The sequence below is a fragment of the Amia ocellicauda genome, chromosome 5 (assembly GCF_036373705.1).
Source record: "Amia ocellicauda isolate fAmiCal2 chromosome 5, fAmiCal2.hap1, whole genome shotgun sequence".
Classification (NCBI taxonomy): domain Eukaryota; kingdom Metazoa; phylum Chordata; class Actinopteri; order Amiiformes; family Amiidae; genus Amia; species Amia ocellicauda.
In genome coordinates, this window is record NC_089854.1 from 36,694,955 (window position 1) to 36,714,249 (window position 19,295).

Below are 19,295 nucleotides of genomic sequence, written 5' to 3' on the forward strand. Positions count from 1 at the left end.
GGATCTTGCACCAAGACACAAACTCCCCCACCACAGGCCCTGTGAACACCCTGTGAACAAGTAACACCCTCTGCTTGCGTTTCATGGAAACGAGACAATTATATATTCAACTCACATACATATCTGAAGTTACTGCCTTTGGTTATGATACTAGAATCTTTTTTTCTGCAGACTTTTTGGTTCTTCCTAACCCAATCGTTGGGCAGGGTGAGATGGTCTGACACATCACTACTATACGCCAAATCTTTTACTTTACCACTGATTGTACCCAGTGGGGTGCAACGACACGGCTTCAGAACTGAATTATAAACAAAGCATGTTTTTTTTTTTTTAAATAAAGCTATAGATATATCTCTTGCTGTCTACATATAACACAGTTGAAATGGTGACAATCGAATACGATCTCACACAGAAATCACCTGAAAACCGTAAATTCTAATGTTATATCCAATAATATATATATTTTTTTATTAAAGAAGTTCTTGTGATGGCGGTTTCATGCATCTCAGTGGTAGATTAAGGGCTGGTGTGAGAACATGCTGCGTGGGCGGGCCGGTGGGGTATCCACAGGCCGGTCGTGGTGGTGGGCAGGGTCAAAGGCTCCACAGAGGTAAATGGCCAACTGTCTGAGAAGGGTTTGGTTGCAGCAGGCTGAGCTTCCAGCGTCTGCGACTCGCAAAACACCCTCTGGTAGTCATTGGATTTTTAAATGAGATTTTCTGAACATTCACGGAAATTAGAAAAAATGAGAACAAATTTGAATTTTGGATTAACGTTAATTTATTAATTTTTAAATAATGAGAAACGGAGCAGTGGTTGAAGTGTGAGAAAACTATCTATCTGAGGAATAAAAGACTCAGAAACAGGCTGGACCACAACGGCAGGGGAGGACACTGCACAGCAAATGGGACATGGCTTTACTAAACATGCAATTCCTCTACAGCCCGTCTGCAGTGTCCTCCCACACTGCTGTGGTCCAGCCTGTTTCTGCTCCATTTCTCATTATTTCAGTAGAAGTGAAAGCATTGAAAAAACTGAAATTGCACACCACATACTGAATTTTGTACAGAAAATGTCAAAATTAAAATATAAACGTTTATCCAAAATTCTAATTTTGAAAGTGGCCTCTTTCTCTTTGCAATTTGATCGATAGATTCAGAGTGTTTCGTGAGTCGTAGACCCTGGGATGTTTACTATGGAGAGGGTCAAAGTCAATGTTTTCCATCCCTGACTGGCAATGCCGTCTTCTCAGGGCCTGCAGCAGAATACCCTCTTCCACCTGGGCTTCCTGTCTTTTATCTGTTGCAGCCTGTCCTGGAAGGCTGTCCAGTGACCCAGGGCCTGAGCTGCGCAGCTCCTCGTCTGTGCATTGGGGTCCTCCTGCAGGACCCGCTTCAGACCTGGAGACATGAGGAGAGGACAGGCTGAACGGGCAGCACTGGGTGTGTCTAAGTGACAGAGAGAGCACAGCAGCAGTCCGATACATTGTGCTCAAAGCCCAGCAGCAAAGGCTGGCTCTTTTAACACAACCAGAAACCAACGCTGTATAGCACTAGATTAGAGGTGTGTGCATGTGGACCACACCACTCCCAGCACTGCTCCCTCTGTTGGTGAGGAGCGGTTCCAACCCCAGAGATTCATTCTGAACGTTGTCCCCAGAAGGGAAAGGCAGGCAGGTCTTAGACATGTGCCGCACACTCCCCAGCCTGCTCCTACTCTCACACTGATCAGTAGTAACCCACTGACACTCGCTCATGTGCTCCATTACCTTGGAGGATCTCTTTTATCCATCGACTTCTGAGGATGGACTCTGACGCATGTTCAAACAGGAACCCTAAAGATCAGAGAGAGCAACACTGAATTACAATTCAACACAGAGATATTAAATAACACGAGAATATGTCATCCTGGCTGCCGCAGTAGTTCCATGGAAAAAAATCCATTCAATGTTTTTCTCTCAGGATCTACCCTTCACAACTGAAAAGCTAAGCACAGGAATTAATTGCAGATTGCTTCTCATACCAATCCATCCTGCCATCTCCCAAACTGAGGGATTCTGTGGGGTTCTAGTTTCTGATCGTGAGCAGAACCATACCAACTAGACATTGTGGTTTCGATGCAATAGTTCACTTCACAGTATCTACCAAAATGCTCGCTGCTCTCACTTAATGACCAAAACCTCAGAGTTCATTTAAGAGTCTAGAGTGACTCAGTACTACTTGATCTATGCTACAATGTCCCCTGTTAGCCCTATATGCAGACCAGGTTTATCTCATCATCTCACCTATAAACATGGTGGCGCTGGATCTGACTTCAGGAAACTTGCTGTTCAGGCAGTCCTTTGCGCAGCTGAAGGACCCGCCCAGGGCCTCTGGGAAATCAGACGCCTAAAAAAACAGGAGGCTGTCGGTTCCAGAGCTCAAAACTACACAGAGTAGTAGTTACATTTCTGGACTCTAACCAGAAATGTAACCCAAGAGCCCTGCAGCAAACATGGAGCATCTTTCTGTCTGTCCTACAGACTGGGCAAACTAGAGTGACAAAGTGAAATGGTACCACAAGAAATCATCACCGCATTCAGCTCCTTTAATTGTCATAATCATTGACTTGACAGTGATTGATAGCGTATCAACCAATTCAATTGAAGAAAGTGAGGGATGCAATGTTCGAGGATGCCACTTTGCACATAATGGCTGTCCTGGTCCTTACCAAGAATGCAGCGAGGTCATCCAGGAGGCAGTGATAGATCAGCTCCCCTTCATCTTCTATCCTGGTGGAACTGAAGGTGTCCAGTTTTAGAGTTGAACCACTGTAGACCAGGGACAGGAGGCAGGCCTGCACACAAGACACAATTTGAGCTTCAACACTCTGCAATTATTTAATGACACAGCTGCACAATCGTACAGCAGAATGTCTCCTGAAAGCCAGAGCACATCACTTCTTGATACCGTCTCATAGTGGTGGTCAGTCCCATTCGTACCCCACAGCAGGATCACAGACAGTAACAGACAATCCAGAACAGCACAGTAATCACTGATCCGCCCTTACCTGGGCCATTTCTGGGCTGGGGTCTCGGAGGTGCAGCAGCAAGCGTACCTGCACCCCTTGCAGCTCCTGCTTGATGCGAGCAGTCACAGCCTGGCACTGACACAGATCACCCAGCACGGTGGCGCCAACACAACGCAGCTCCTCGTCGTCCTGGAAACAAGCAGGGGGGAGGTCAGGTACGTAGTGGCCAACAACACAGCCTGTGACACACTGAGCACAACAGCAATACAGGCTGGACACCTAAACCTCTCACAAAGAAACTGAACAGGAAGTCTGGAATAGAGCCTGAGTGGAAAAATCAAGTGCTAGGGGAGTGGATTGGGGCCCTCCAGGACCAGGGCTGGAGACCACTGGAGTCAAGGCGAGATGGAAAAGAAACGTGTCAATGTGTTTGAAATGAGCTGAGACTGTAGTGCTGGCAAAATCCCCCAGGGCAGACGTTAGATGGCTAAGGAATAAAGAAGGGCCCATCAGAGACTAGAATAAAGTCAGTACAGGGGTCTCTGTGGCAGGGGAGACAGTAAGAAGAGCAGAAGAACGACTCACATTTTCCAAAAGCAGAGTGACCTTCTTCAAGATGTCTCCAATGACATCCTGGCTGATGCTGTCCTGTCTCAGGTGGGGCAGGACATTAGAGAGGGCAGACAGCGCTGCCAGGACCGCCTGCCTGCCAGTCAGATCGGTGTCCTTCAGGTCCGAGCCGAGGATCGCCAGCAGCTCCCGGCCGTGTCCTTGCACCTGCACACAGACACCCAGAGCAAAGACGACATTTCTCTAGAGGAACATGAACAGAGACAGTGAGCTGCTTTATCCCCACATCCCCTTCCACACTGGCTGGCTGATCCAGCACAAGTATCCGTGTATTTCAAATGAACCTGTGCTGCATACTGTCCTTACCTGGGAGGCAGTGGTTCTCCCCACCCCCTGGAACAGCTGCGCCCTCACACGCACTGAGGGGTCTTGGACTCTGGGAATCAGGATCTTCAGCAGCATGGCCCTCAGCTGCTTCTCCGAGTCACACAGCAGCTGTAAGACAGGACAGAGATGCACCGTGAGAGCATCCCTCCAGTACAGCATCACACTGCAGTCCGGTGCCACAGCAATGTACAGGGTGGACTGCAAGGCCCACCTCGGAGAAGAAAGCTGTCACCGTCACTCTGTCCAGCTCTCTGTCAGTGCTGAGGAAAGGGACGAGGACCTCCATAATGCCAGGTAGCAGCGGGCCGGCATGCTGAGCCATGGCCCTGGAGAAAGAAGGGACAGCCGGTAAGGCAATCAATCCACAATCAATAATGGATCCTACAGGACTGGAAACAGACCCTACTGGAGCAGATCAGAGAGAGAGCTGTGGCTGAACTATAGTGTGAAGTCACAGGGGACAAAGAACCACCCCCTTCAGATCTGTACTGTTCTATGGCCCTGTGATGTGAATATTAACAAACACGAAATAAGGTCAGGGTTAAAGAGATTTAAAAACACTTTAGATTTAAAAAAAAGTCTAATGAGACTTGTGGGGAATCTATTTCATGAATGAGGCACCTGCTGGAATAAAGACAGGGAACCCCTGAATGATCACAAGTTAGTTTGGAGATGAAACTGTGAATATGTTCCTGTTAGCGGTGTTTGTGATGAGAGCCCAGTGCCGCCCAGCTCTGAGAGAGACCCATACCTGGCCAGGAGACAGATGCCCTCAGTGCAGCTCTCGGGGCTCTGCAGCTTCGCACAGCCCGCCCCCTGCACCATCTGCCTGGTCACCTTCTTCAGCTGGGCCTGGAGCAGCAGGGCCAGCATGGCCAGCACGGTGTCTCTGAGGGCAGAGGAGAGGACAGTGATTGGCCTAGGACTGCTGCAGCTCCAGTAGAGCACCAACAGTACCAAACATGGCTTTCAACAAACATATCCTTTTGTGTCTGCCCAGCAACACTGCAAATACGAATGAATGGTGGTGGGCAATGCTGACATCCTCCTCTCCCGAGTGGTGCACTGCTCCGTCCAGGGACCCTGCTCACCTGCAGACACTCTCTGCTCCTGGCAGGCGCTGGCTGGGAGTGTCAGCCTCCTGAGTGGATTGTAGGATCTTCTCACTGCGGCCCATCTGCAGAAGGAGGGCTCCAAAGAGCTGGGGAAAGACCCTCTGGAAGGCCCCTGCTCCCTCTGGAACAAACAGCAGCTCCCGCATGGCACAGGTCACCTGACACCGGGAGAGACACACACAGGGTCACACTCACCATGAGAAAAGGCACCCAATTTAGAGGAAGCTATATTTCAAAGTGTGTACAAGCCTATTGCAGTGCAGTGAATTGGCAGCTACTCTCTCTGGGTGCTCACAGTCAGGGTCCGGTGCGCAGCTGTCACACAGTCCTCAGCCGGGTCCCTGGGCAGCGAGGCGCTCATCGTCCCCATAAGGAACCTCAGCAGCCTGCGGGACAGGTGGCCCTCAGCCCCCAAGGCTCGCCACAGATTACACCAGGAGCTGGGGAAGATGGGGCCGCAGTGAGACAGATACATCTTGTGTTACACACTGAGACACACGAGCCAATCAGTACTATAGTCATTCAATTACTTTACAGTAGCCACTCACTGTAAAAGACAAGCTCCTGTGTTGGGCTCACCTGTCCATTGGCAGGGCCCAGCTCAGCAGCGTCTCGGCCACCTGCTCCGGGTGCTGGAAGGCCAGGCTGACGATCACTCTCAGTTGCGTGTTGTCCATGAGGGGCAGACAGGGCTGCAGGGCCCCCAGAATCTCAGGGACCTGGAGGACAGAGGAGACAGAAGGTCAGTCTGCACACTACACTGCCGGTCAGCACAGCCAGAAAAGTCAGAGTTATGATGGGAGATAAACAAAGTCAAATGCACAGACTGGTTGTTTCCTGCAGTCTGGCTCCGTGGCCCATACCTGCTCTTTCAGCTCGAATGCTGTGGCCCCCAGCCTCAAGCAGAAGATGGAGCTGGAGCGCTGGGAAAAGCAGGGCTGGTTGTCTAAAAGCTCACTGTGGTTATATGACTTGGCTTTCCCTGTAATCGGAAAACAAGTTCACATCTCAGTACCCATGATGTAATCGGACTGCGTCCGGGTTGGTATACGTCACCTTTGATTTTGTTTATATTTTATTTACACTGTTATGAAGGCTAATTAAATTTTAAAAAGTAGGAAATATCTTTGCAGTAGTACGTTGCTGTTTCCTTTGGATGAGACATCGTGTTAAAGCAAAAACCACACACCCGCTCATGCACAGACAGACTAAATATTTTTGTAATCTGATTGGTGAGTTTACCAGGCAGCGAGATGGGATTTGAATCAAGTTTGAGAGAGACACGATTTCCCAATCTGAATGGAGAGGAGGAGGAGGGGCAGGAGTTCCGAATCCAATCAGATTTGAACAAGATTTGAAGTGCCATGTAAACGTAGTAAACTGCTTGCTTGGGAAAGGAGAGGAAAGCAATTCATTCAAAGTGATGAGGAAAAACAATATGGTTACAGCTTGAGAATGTCTGTGTGTCTCTACGTATTGACAATGATAACAGCACTGTAGTGCAGTGAAATGGGATGGGGGTGTGAGAGGACGGTACCTGCAGTGAAGAGGTGTGTGAGCATCAGCCGGGATGCAGTTCGGCTCGGCCCGCTGCTGCTCTTCAGTTGCGCGGTAATAAAGTTGGCGACCATCAATGGGAAGGCGTTGGCTGTTAGAAATAGGCAGGCAGCACAGAGCAGTGAGGTCAGTACACAGGCCAGCGAATCAGCACCGGGACTCTCTCCTGGGGCCACAGAGCCGCAGAGTTCAGTGTTGATGTGAGGCTAACAGCTGCTGAGGTGCGGGTGAATTAAACAAAGCTAGACATACTGAGCAGTGTGAGGGAGCACAGGACCTTGCCATGATTGTCTACGGGCAGCTGGCTTTCCTGACGGGCGCTGATCTGAAGGAGAAAGACACTGTCACTGGGTACCAAGGAGGAAAGCATCACTCTGCTGCACAGTACATCTCAACAGCTCCGCAGAGCAGGACCTACCTCCCGGTGCAGGATGCTCAGCAAGTCATCCATGGAGGCGTTGAGCAAAGTGTAGCCCGACTCCAAGGCCAGCATTACAATTTGGTGCACGTTCTAAGAAATATAGGAAAACAGTCTCTAATACATATGACACTATGCGTGGTTTCACAGACCCCAATTAGCACGACTTATGGACTACACAATATACACCGATTAGCCATAACATTATGACCACTGACAGGTGAAGTGAATAACACTGATAATCTCGTTATCATGGCACCTGTCAGTGGGTGGGATATATTAGGCAGCAAGTGAACATTTTGTCCTCAAAGTTGATGTGTTAGATGCAGGAAAAATGGGCAAGCGTAAGGATCTGTATGACTTTGACGAGGGCCAAATTGTGATGGCTAGACGACTGGGTCAGAGCATCTCCAAAACTGCAGCTCTTGTGGGGTGTTCCTGGTCTGCAGTGGTCAGTACCTATCAAAAGTGGTCCAAGGAAGAAAAAGCAGTGAACCGGCGAGAGGGTCATGGGTGGCCAAGACTCACTGATGCACGTGGGGAGCGTAGGCTGGCCCATGTGGTCCGATCCAACAGACGAGCTACTGTAGCTCAAATTGCTAACATGAATTCTAAAACAATGTATAAAATCCAAAAAACGATCTATGAAACTAAACCAAACCCTTATCCTGATCTTAAACAATAAAACCAACCCCTTAATCTTAAACCTGTCTGACATCTATCTCAAACCTGTTATTCCATTCAGAAGAAACAGTCCTACCTTGCTGACTGTGTCACCACGGTAGCCATCTTCGTAGAGGTGCACTGCAATAGCGATCAGCCTGGGTATATTCTTCCGGAGAGCATCAGGGGCCAGCAGGGGGGCCATGGCAACCAAAGCATTGAATACTGGCTCCTGCAGCTTCAGCACCAACAGAGACAGGCCAGTTAGTGTAAGGGACGCCAAGAGGGGAAAAGTGCAATTACAGAAATAACAACTCCGAACAAGTCTGACTAGATGACTCTCTCAGTCACCCTTGCAGTGTCAGCTATGATAGCATGTTAGGATTATCAGAATAAAGGGTAAGAATGACAATTATTTATACTATGGCAATACTCTCCCTGTAGATAACTGCCTCACCCAACCCAACACGGTATGCCTCAAAACAAGCTGGCAGAGGATCATTGGGCCCTAAAGCCTGACTGGTCATGTGTGGAACACCCCCTCCTCCCAACATTTCCTGGCGGCCCATACCCCCCAGTGAGAAGGCCAGAATGTCAAAACAGTTCTGAAGGCACACTCCATGATGGCAGCAAAGTCCTCTTTCCTCACTCTGAGGTGGGGGCTCACTCCAGGGTCTGACATATACAGCATAATACCCCTGCAGAAGCTGCTGAGCTCTGGGAGATGACAAACAGACACGGGGATCATTCTCCATTAAATACACACGATTCATGGTTCCATTTAACTCAGCATTAAACACAAAATAGAAACGACATTGCCTTGGGAATATCTGTCATTACAGGAATCAGCTGCAATCCTCATTCTCCTCACCTGATAAGAACATGGCCACCTTCACCTCATCATTCCTGGCCTTGGCCAGCGCGGGCATCATGCGGGCAAAAATAGCCCTGAGGCGTGGCAACATGGTGAACACTGCACACACAGACAACAGGCGGTTAGGGTCTTTACTTAAATACATATATAAAAAACTTTTACAAAGCACAATGGCTTCAGGAAATAGTAGGCAGCCTTCCAGTTGGCTTGTGATATACAGACCAGAGTGGTTAACCACATGGGGTCTGGTTCCAGAACTACATTTTCATCTCCAGCCTGAAGATTTTATTATTATTTATTATTACTGTAGTCAGTAAACAGTTCTCAAAACAGATATGCACCTATTGTCTCAGACTATCCATCTTTCAATTACTTAATTGAAGTAATAATTTACTTATATTTTACTTTTAAAATTGTGTAACTGGTAAAAAGTTGGTTCCTTAATAAGATAATAAGGTCCTTATACAATTTTATATTTAACTTAAAACCCCTACTGTTTAAAATAATAAAAAAAGACTGATTTAGGAAATTAATAGTTAAATTAAGGGTTCAATTAAGTAATTGAGAGCTTGGTTAGAACAAAAACCAGCAGGATAGGGGGTCCCCCGGGACCAGGGTTGGGAACATCTGTTCAAAGACATTTTCCATTGCAAGGGGAGATATGCATGCATACTCACAATATTTTAAATTTATCAAGCAATCACAATAGGTAAGCACATGTGTATTGTTGACTGGAATTAATATGGTTGTTATGTATACTGTACAATCTAAAATATATATGATTATTATACTTATTATTATGATTATGAAGACAAAGAAGAGGGGTTGGACCATTATACTATATTATTATTATCCAATAATACTAGTTTCAAATTAACATTAGGAGCCAAGGGTGCCATTGGCCAATATCAGTTTTGTCACGAATACACACTAAAAGAAAAGTCTCCCAATTAAAGTATCTGCTTATGAACTTTGTCTTATATTTAAATGTATAAATGTACATATAAACATTTCATCTTAAAAGAAAATCAATTGTACATTTTTATTCTGCTAAATCAGTGGTTCTCAAATTCAGTCATGCCCCCCTTTGATATATGGAGAGATTTTCATGTCCCCCCCCACCAATCAGAAAAATAAAACAACTTTGGTTAAAAAATTGGCCTTTTACTTGAGGAAAAGAAGCCTAGCAGTGCACAGCTTAAAACCAACTGTTGTAGGTATGTGAACATTTTTAAATGCCCCCAAGTAACCCTAACAGTCAGATAGAGGGTTAAAGAAATTTAAAATTGACAAATTGATGATATTACTAGTATATTGTTCTTGATATAGGTGGGTATAGACTTCAGTAAGGTTAACTTGATGATACTACTACTACTACAAATAATAATAATAATACATTTAATGAAGTATTAAGATGGCACTACTAATTGCACATATGACTAAAATAAAAGACTAAAATAAACAGTCATACATGTCAAAGAGAAGAGTACGAAATACATGATTTGACTTCCAGCAACAGTGAGCAGAAGACATTTATTTTATAAACCATTTCTTAGTAAATCTGATCGTGCTTCCAGAGGAAGGTGAAAATTGATCGATGCTTTTAAAAGAAGCGCAAACTATGCAAACTAGTTCATAGAATTAAAAAATGTAAAGCAGTAGAAAGTGATTTATCCTATATCACAGCAAATAAACAACAAAAAATACCACCATGAAAGGCAACAGAAAGCCTATTTTTTAAGATAGCCCTCTGCGTGATGCTCAAGTAGCACTGTCAACAAATACCTACTTTCTCAATGCTGGTGAATCTTGTGTCTGACAGTGCCCATTCATTCTTAAAAAACAAAATGCTGACCCTGATGACCTGAACAACTTCTGTCCCATCTCCAACCTTTCCTTCCTTTCCAAAACACTTGAGCAGGTTGTGGCCACTCCGCTTCAACTCCATCTCAGCTCCAATAATCTTCACGAACCATTTCAGTCTGGTGTTCGCGCTAAGCACAGCACAACAGCCCTCTGTGCAGCCGACTCAGGCGTACTATCCATTCTCATCCTTCTTGACTTGAGTGGAGCCTTTGATACCATCTCCCATCCACTCCTCTTGGAACGTTAGACCGGTGTTGGTGTCATGGGTGTTGCACTCTCTTGGTTCTCCCCTTACCTTACTGGAGTCAACAGTTTGTGCAGATGATAAAAAAATCAAATCAGGGTGTGCAGCTGTTTCACAGGGTCTCCCCCAGGGGTCAGTGTTGGGTCCACCTCTTTTCATCATTTACCTCCTACCACTGGGCAAGATTATGCATAGTCAATTTTCATCTGTATGCTGATGGCACACAGCTTTACCTCTCCACCAGACCCACCACTCCCACCACAGGTCATGTTGATCATAATCTATTCTTTCCAAACAACACAACATCAGTATCAACATAGATGGTTTACTGGTCAAAAGCCTTGGTGTCATCTTGGACAGTATGCTCTCACTTGAACCCCCCATAAAAGCCGTCACAAGACACCATTTTTCCACCTTTGCAACATCTCCAGGCTTCGTCCTTCACTGTCACACTCCAGCACTGAAACCCTTATCCATGCCTTGATCACTTCCCAATTGGACTACTGCAACTCTCTCCTTACTGGTATCCCTATTAAACTCACCAATAGACTACAATTGGTCACCCACACTAGATCGTCTGCACATATCACACTAATCCTTATCCATTTGCCCTGGCTCCCTGTGCACTACCGTATTATCTTTAGCTCACTCCTACTGACTTAAAACACCCTCCATAACCTGGCACCTAGCTACCTTTCAGACCTCCTCGAACACTATTTCCCACTCCCTCCATCCCTCATCCCTCTCTCCACCATGGGTGAGCGGGCCTTCAGCGGCTCGGCACCCAGGCTCTGGAATACACTCCCTTCACACATCATTTAATTTCATTCAAAGGCCTTAGAAAGCCTACCTCCTATAGGCCTAGGCCTACATTTTAGTTCATTTTTCCTTCATAACTGACAGTCCCAATGTATCTCTGCATTTTAATCTGTTTATTGTATTAATTGATTTTATATAGGTCACCTTTTTGTGCAAGATGTCCTTGAGTGTGTTGAAAGTCGTATGTGTTGTAAAAGGTTGTATTATTATTAATACCTGAGCTATGACAACCCCCATAGCTCGCGTAACACCGGCGCCTGCATATCGTTTACATCATCTGTAATTTCAACATTTAAAAATATAATCATATTTTCGTCAACATATCAAAAATGCTATTATAAAGTAAATGCACACTTTTCATGCAACCATGTCAGGACAACTCCCACCTGCTCAGTGAGGGCAATCGGGTTTAGTGTGGCAACCACGGCGCTAATCGTATCATACTCACAGCTTTCTCGCAGGCGTCCAGCAATAACTGTACGATACTACAGGGGTTATTCGTCGTAAAACGACCAGAATAAGTCTATACTGTAAAATAATAGCTCCCATTCCCAGGGAAGTACCGTTTCTCCCCGATATCACTTTGACCAAGAAATTGTGACCCGCTGACAAAACGACAAAACGCAAAAACGGACCCGGTCGGTAAAAATGGCGCCGGTTGAAAAGAACGTAGTTACAGCAGTTACGAGTGTTATTTCCCTGCGCCGTTAGCACTCGGCTGATTTTGCACTTGGAAGACGGTCCGCCGTGCTGCCTTAATGATCTGTTCCGTCTCTGACCCAGGACTGCATCTCGTCCGCACTTGTTAACGGTTAGTGTATTAGAACTAGGAGAGAAAACGGGGGAATTTGTGTCTTTTCGCCCACATAAAGTAATACTGAAGTAATACAAAAATGACTAAAAAAGATTTAGAAGTGATTGGAGATTTAGCATTACTGTAGATGTTTTTTTTCTGACTTTTTTTGAAAAGACACAAATTCGCCCGTTTTCTCATTGGAAATACATCATTTTCAAAATATCACTGTCCTGGTGACAACAGCAAAGTTTGTGGGGAATAATAGCCATTTTCTATATTTCTGAGGCATAAGCAATTAGGAAATAACAATTAATACCCAGGAACAAAATAATTTGTAACACGGTGTAATTAAACAAGGGCGCACCCACATTTCTTTCTAAATAAATAAAATGAACCGGTTATTGTTGAACACAACTCCCCTAAATCCGGTTATGGAAATCTCTAATTACTAAAAAAAAAAAAAAAAAAATTGTAATACTTGTATGTGTTGTTCTGTAATGTCAGTTCTTTCAATTCCATCACTGTTTAATCTTAATACCTCTCACACAAAATCTATATATACACATACACACAATCCTGACCTTTGGATGTTAACTGCTGAGTTTAAGCCATACATTTGCACACAAAAAAAAACTGGCACTAACTTAATGAGCTCACCTTGTGAAGCGAACTTAGTGAAAACTGACAGATAGCATCACAAATCCTTGATAGTGTTGAATGCCTAGCTCCCCCTGGGCAGTGCCATTATGTCATAGTTCAATTGCACCAGTACACAACAAAAAAGACATTTAGCATTTATCCACTGTAAAAGTTCCCATTTAAAAGTCCAAAAATAAAATAATCTTGAATTGTAATTAAAACTTTACTGCAGCATTAGTCGTTTGAAAGAAGAGGATACGCTCTCATAAACTCCATCCCCAATCCTGCCTTCCCACTCATTGAGGAAAGAAAAAAAAAAAAAGTGAACTGCTTAAAATTCCTGGACCTATTCCTACTATTTAACCATTGTTTAATCCTGGTTTATTTGGGTTCAGTCAAAGACATTGCTGAAAATAGTTTATTTATTTAGCCAAGTTACATTAGTGTGGCAGAACAACAAGAAGTCAGGTGCAATCCCAGAATGCACAACACTCGATGCTCGTGCACATTCTCCGTGACGATCAGAAAACACTGCTTGCCATGACTGAACTGTGAACGTCTCTCCCACTGGTAAAAAGATGCGTAACGCATTTGATACTTAAAAAACAAAACAAAAACAAAGCACTTAAATATGAAAATCATATTGTCCAAAAGCTTTAATTACATTCCACTGCAATTGTGTAGTGTTCAAATCAGGTATCCTCAGTGTTGCAGGGTGCATGTGTGTTTATACTGGATCTCTGCATTACAGGCAACGCTTCACAAGTTCATGTAAACATGTTAAGGCAGCTGGAACAAACTGCTGCACAGGCAGAGTTCAATCCCCCCCTCCCCCCAATTTAAAAAGTGGGGTATTCTGCATGGTCAACATGGAGAAGCAAAGACACACTAAATCTTCTAGACAAAAAGAAAAAAAAAAAAAAAAAAAAAAAAATGTACAACGTAAGAAGTTTTCCTTTAGCATTTCAATAAGACAGTTCCACACAGAGGGCGTGTTTAGAAGAACAAGCCTCCCATTCCCCCGACCTCCGCCTGCTCCTTGACAAAAATTTCAAAGTACTGGTATATGATCGTAACCGCAAGCAAAATCCCAGTGCCTGATCCGATGGCTCCCAGGAAGTCAGCCAACACTGACAGGGCACCGATACACAGGCCGCCAAACGCAGCTGCAGTGGGAATATACCTAAGAAGCAACAACAAAATTAATGACGACATCTGAATTGAATACGAAGCAAATTCCACTGATCAATTGCCTTTTCATTACCTATTGAGTTCGTGGACCATGGATGTTTCTCTGTGTCCCCTCATTACCATCTGTTGTTCTTTGAGCTGTTTTGCCACCTGTCAACATTGAAAACACTATTAGACTCCCTTGCAAAGGTTGGGACAAACAGTTGTCGCTTCTCAACGCTCGTTGAGAGAACGAAGCCACTCAAGCCCACGGCGACACACTGCACAGGAGGCGTGGTTTAGTACAGCTAGATAGAACAAACACAAACTCACATCCTTCGCAGAGGAGCCAGAAACGTCAATCCACGTCTTGGAGAAGAAAGCACATGACCCCAGCATGAATACGATGTAGACCATAACATGAATGGGGTCTTCAAATATGGCACCCATGGACTCCGGAGGCGACAGGTAGTAGCAGAGGCCACCTACAGGGTAGGAGCGGGCAGGACCTCCCCCGCTGACATCCTGCAAATTCAAGGAGTAACACACTTACTCAACAGATCTTTACGGTGACATACGAATGCGTGGACAGTGAAATGTAGACGTTAGGCCTTTGGAAGAAGAGTGCACTGCCCAGGGTATTCCAAAGGCCTAACATCTACATTTCACTGTCCACGCCTTTCACTTTTGTCTATGGCTTAAATTGTTAATCTATAAATAGAGTTGAAATTCCACAATTCCCCAGCATTATCTCATGGAAGACACTTAAACATACCGCCCACTGTCCCAGCAGGTTGACCAGGAAGTTCCCACTGAAGCGGACCGACAGCATCTGCGAGATGACGTAAAGGTTGGAGACCAGGGCAGACTGCAGGATGATGGGGATGTTGGAAGTGTAGAAGAGCTTAATGGGGTAGCTGCTGTACTGTCCACGGTAGCGGGCAGACTTGATTGGCAGGTCCACGCGGAAGCCCTGCAAAATTAGAACACGCGTGTCAAGAGAACGAGCATTCAATACATGACAGAAATAGGAGCACTTGATTACAAGTTTTTCCATTCAGCTCATAACTAAATGAGAGATCAGTACGGAAATGGTTTTCAGAGCAATACTTTTCATAGTAAAAATCTGTGAAACTTAATATCAAGCAATAACCATTATCACCAAAATCATTCTGCCTTAAATGATACCTTTCCCCAACGTTTACACTTAACAAACATTTGTTTACCTGGAAGTATATGACTACACCAAAAACGAAGACTGTGGAAATCAGGTTCATGAGGTTGGGCAGATTCTGGCGGTAGAAGGCCTCTCGCAGCGCGCGCACTTTGTCAGATCTGGTGGCCAGCAGATGAAAGAGTGCAATCACTGCACCTTCAAACTCCGTTCCTTAAAACAAAAGTGTTAAAATCATGAGAGCAGTGTAGTTACCATCAAAACCTCAGATGAGGCAATAGTGATGCAGATTTGATTTATCATTTATGCACTTCTCGCAACAGTAACAGCTGAAAATACACAAAACGAAGAGTTACCTCTCCCAGTGTTTATTGTGGTCGGACTGAAGGCTTTCCACACGATGGTTTCACAGATGTTTGTTGCGATAAAGAGAGAGATTCCTGATCCGAGCCCATACCCCTTCTGAAGCAACTCGTCCAACAGCAGCACTATCAAGCCAGCAACAAAAAGCTGAACAAAGAAAAACATAAAAGTTTTGGCTTAGGTTGAATTATTAGCAGCTGTGGATTGTCACATGACTAGCCATTTCTTCCACTGCTGTAGCACACACAAATCGTGTAATAAATATTACTGCAGAAATTTTAAAGGATTCCAATACTCCATACAAATCCAAGTGGGAAAGCTCACCTGAATGATGATTAAAAGACAGATACCAGCTCCCATTTCTGCAGGATCTCCATACATGCCAGTCATCACGTACACAATGGCCTGACCGATCGTTATGATCATGCCAAACACTGCAGGGCAAGAGAAGACCGGGGGGGGACAGAGTTTAGGACATTTCCGAAACCAGATTAAATTAAGAACATCTCACTGAAATGTTGAAGGACATTACATTTTTGTGCTCCGTTGAACAGGGCTCTGTCTTTGGGTGTGTCTCCAACTTCAATAATTTTAGCTCCAGCAAGGAGCTGCATGATCAGCCCAGATGTCACAATTGGAGAGATGCCAAGTTCCATCAGGGTCCCTGCAAACAGAGATCAAGCAGACAACTGACAACAGAGCCGGGTCAACACTCTCTATGGAGACCGCAACAGACATCAAAGTGTAGGCCAAGGCTCCCTAGTTCTGGTTTCTGGATGGCCTCAGGTTTTGCAGCTCTCTTTAAGACAGACACTCCAAGAGCCCAAAATGTACAGAATAAAGTAGAACATTTAAATTAGTTTTGCAAGTAGAAAAATCACTGAATTCCATCTGGTCATTTGTTCATGGTATCGGAATAAGAAGCGGGGAGAGAATGTATGCACATACACGTATACTTTAATGTGACATATGATATGAAAACGTAGAAACTGACATGAAATATCAAGACCTTTTCAAACTCTGTATTCACAGCCAGGATTGAGAGTCAAATGCTGCAAATGCATCCTATACTCAGGACACAGCATTATCTGTGGGAAGGAGTGAAAACACTTGCTTCAATTTAGGATTGTTACCTCTGTTGGATGCCAAGATGACTCTCATCCAGTAGAATGGATCGGCCGAGTCTGATGACATAATCCCAAACAATGGAATCTGCAAAAGAAACACTGGAGTCAGTAATACACACAACTGACATGGATTATGTTTTACATAAAATTAACTGCAAAATATTGCATTTCCTTTAAGTGCTGGGGGAAGTGTGTACCAAGCAGCAAGATAATAAAGGCAAACAAATGAAATACAGTGCAAGTTATCAGCAAAGCAGAGACGTCTCATTCGTGGGCATGAAACTACACATACAAAACACATGATCAATAATATGGTATTTTCTAAATAGATGAGACTGTATACAACAGGGAACTGTCAATAAAGACCAGAGCACAACTTTCAGCAGATGATAGGGGGGGAAAGGGATGCTTTTGAAAATCAAACCTACAAAGCTTAATGTTCATAAATCAACAAGTTTATCATAGATTACCTGGCAGCATACTAAGAAAATGAAAAGTGTTATAGCCGTCCATAGCACCTTCTCCCTGAACTGAATCTGCAAAATACAAAAACAAACATCCATTTTTAATGTATACATTTTCATAACACATCTTAGGAGTATACAAGTATACAAACCTCATTTATGAGAAAATAAAAGCACTGTAGCTATGTATGGAGATTTAGCCAATGGAGGGGGAAAAAAATAATGACTGAATGAGTAAAAACAAAGATTGAATGACATGCACAAGTTGATATGCGCTCACCTTTCTCTCCGGTTTCTGGATTTCAGGTAGAACAGCACAGAAGGGCTTTATGACCTCCAAAAATTTAACTGTAAAACACAAGAAAGGGCAAGTTAGTCTCCTGCCCCTACACAGTCCACAGCAGTGCTCAGTAAGCACAGGCAAAGGGAAGGGTATGTAAAAGAGTTAAGACTTGTCTGGGGGTGTGGCCAGGCACAGACTACAGGGCGAGTCAAACACACCCTACTGGATTTCACTGCACTTACAAAATGGACACAAAAACACCAGCACACAGCGATATCGACTAGTCGTGTTATTGTTTGATGCATTCATCCTATCCTTCCCTGATGGACTTCTGGCAGAACAGCTGACTGGCAAGACACTCGTTTTCAATTAGATTGCAAGATGGTATATAATAAAGTACAATTAACATAACATAATACAATGATCATGCTAAGCAAACGTATGTGCACAAACATTCATAGTTAACTGGTGTTGGTGCAAATCACTGCACTACGGTTTACAGGAAATCCCCACGGAGTTTCCTAACGCCACGGATAGATAAGAGCACAGCGGGATCCTCTACGTGTACGTGCACTGTTCGTAGCATCATCATCATCATCATCGCCATCATGTTACAATAAACATATTCACTAAGTTTAGATCGCAGAAAAACGACGTCGTTTAAGTCCCTGTAGCTTGGTAAAGTTAAGACAAAAGAAGTTCCGGTTAAGTGGATTGCATTTGGCAATGCGTCATACTAAAACTAAATCATTCAATAACCACCTAAATATTCAATTCACCTAAATAACTAGATTGAAAGATTATAAACATACAGAAGAAAGTTGCTATTTACGTCGTTACTGAACTAAACAGTTACAGCTGATGTGGCATTGTTTCAATGGTAAAAACACCGTGTAATCTAGAGTAAAGTCACATATAGCGGCACCATTATTTTGCATTTGATCGGTTAACAAAACGCAACATTGTTAAATCCACAGGCCGGAAGCGAATGCTACTGCAATCTACTTTTAAGACTGCCAGCTGCACTTCCACAACAAATCAAGGTTGGCTTTGAAAGGATATAGTAAGCTTGAAACTGGCACTCTTTTACCACCAGTGAAATGGTTTCGCCTTTTTGGCTCTCATCGTGTTACCTTGTTGACTATCCCAGTAGGTGCAGTATTAGCATTACAACCATTAATAACAGGTGAATGACTGAGAACCAGTGGACTGCAGCAAGTTAGTCGAGTACTACTACTACACATGCTCCCAAGAGTTGCCAATCAGCAACGGTGCAAACCCATCATTAACAACAAATACAAAGGTAAACCTGCTCATACTTACTCCCCATGGTGTCCAAGAGCGTGTTATAGATGGCAAGATGACATAAAGGTTGATTTTTAAAGGAAATTATACCCCCTTGTCTCGGTAACTGCTCTCCTCCGTCCTTTTTCTCTCTGCAGGGGGACGACGAAAGGAATGGACACGTCACATGACGCGCTGACAAGATGGCCCGGGACCTGTAGTACACGTCAGCTTACACCCTGCTAGAGGCTAGCCAGCTCATGCTTATTAATGTGTGACGATTAATCCTTTACTAACTTAACCTGCAACGATTGTGATTTTAATGGATTATTAACTCAGATAGCCAAACGTGTGTGTGTGTTTTATAGGCAGGCATTAAGAAAGGCAGCTGCATATTATTACACGTGTTATTATGATGGGGAAGGGGAGGTACGGGGGGCCAACACTAGCTTTCTAGACAGATTTGTATTGTT

At 44.3% G+C, this 19,295-nt stretch overlaps 1 protein-coding gene across 1 annotated transcript; it reads right to left on the minus strand.

Moving 5' to 3' along the window:
- Nucleotides 1-13,361: 13,361 nt before the first annotated feature.
- On the minus strand, nucleotides 13,362-19,018 carry LOC136750198 (protein transport protein Sec61 subunit alpha). The gene is made up of 12 exons (XM_066705041.1): nucleotides 18,862-19,018; nucleotides 17,536-17,603; nucleotides 17,262-17,327; nucleotides 16,798-16,876; nucleotides 16,197-16,328; nucleotides 15,989-16,098; nucleotides 15,658-15,811; nucleotides 15,354-15,514; nucleotides 14,903-15,100; nucleotides 14,461-14,652; nucleotides 14,222-14,298; nucleotides 13,362-14,140 (listed from the first exon to the last, which is right to left on the minus strand). Exons 1-12 carry the CDS (start codon nucleotides 18,866-18,868, stop codon nucleotides 13,954-13,956), a joined length of 1,431 nt encoding a protein of 476 aa, XP_066561138.1. The 5' UTR covers nucleotides 18,869-19,018; the 3' UTR covers nucleotides 13,362-13,953.
- Nucleotides 19,019-19,295: the final 277 nt, after the last annotated feature.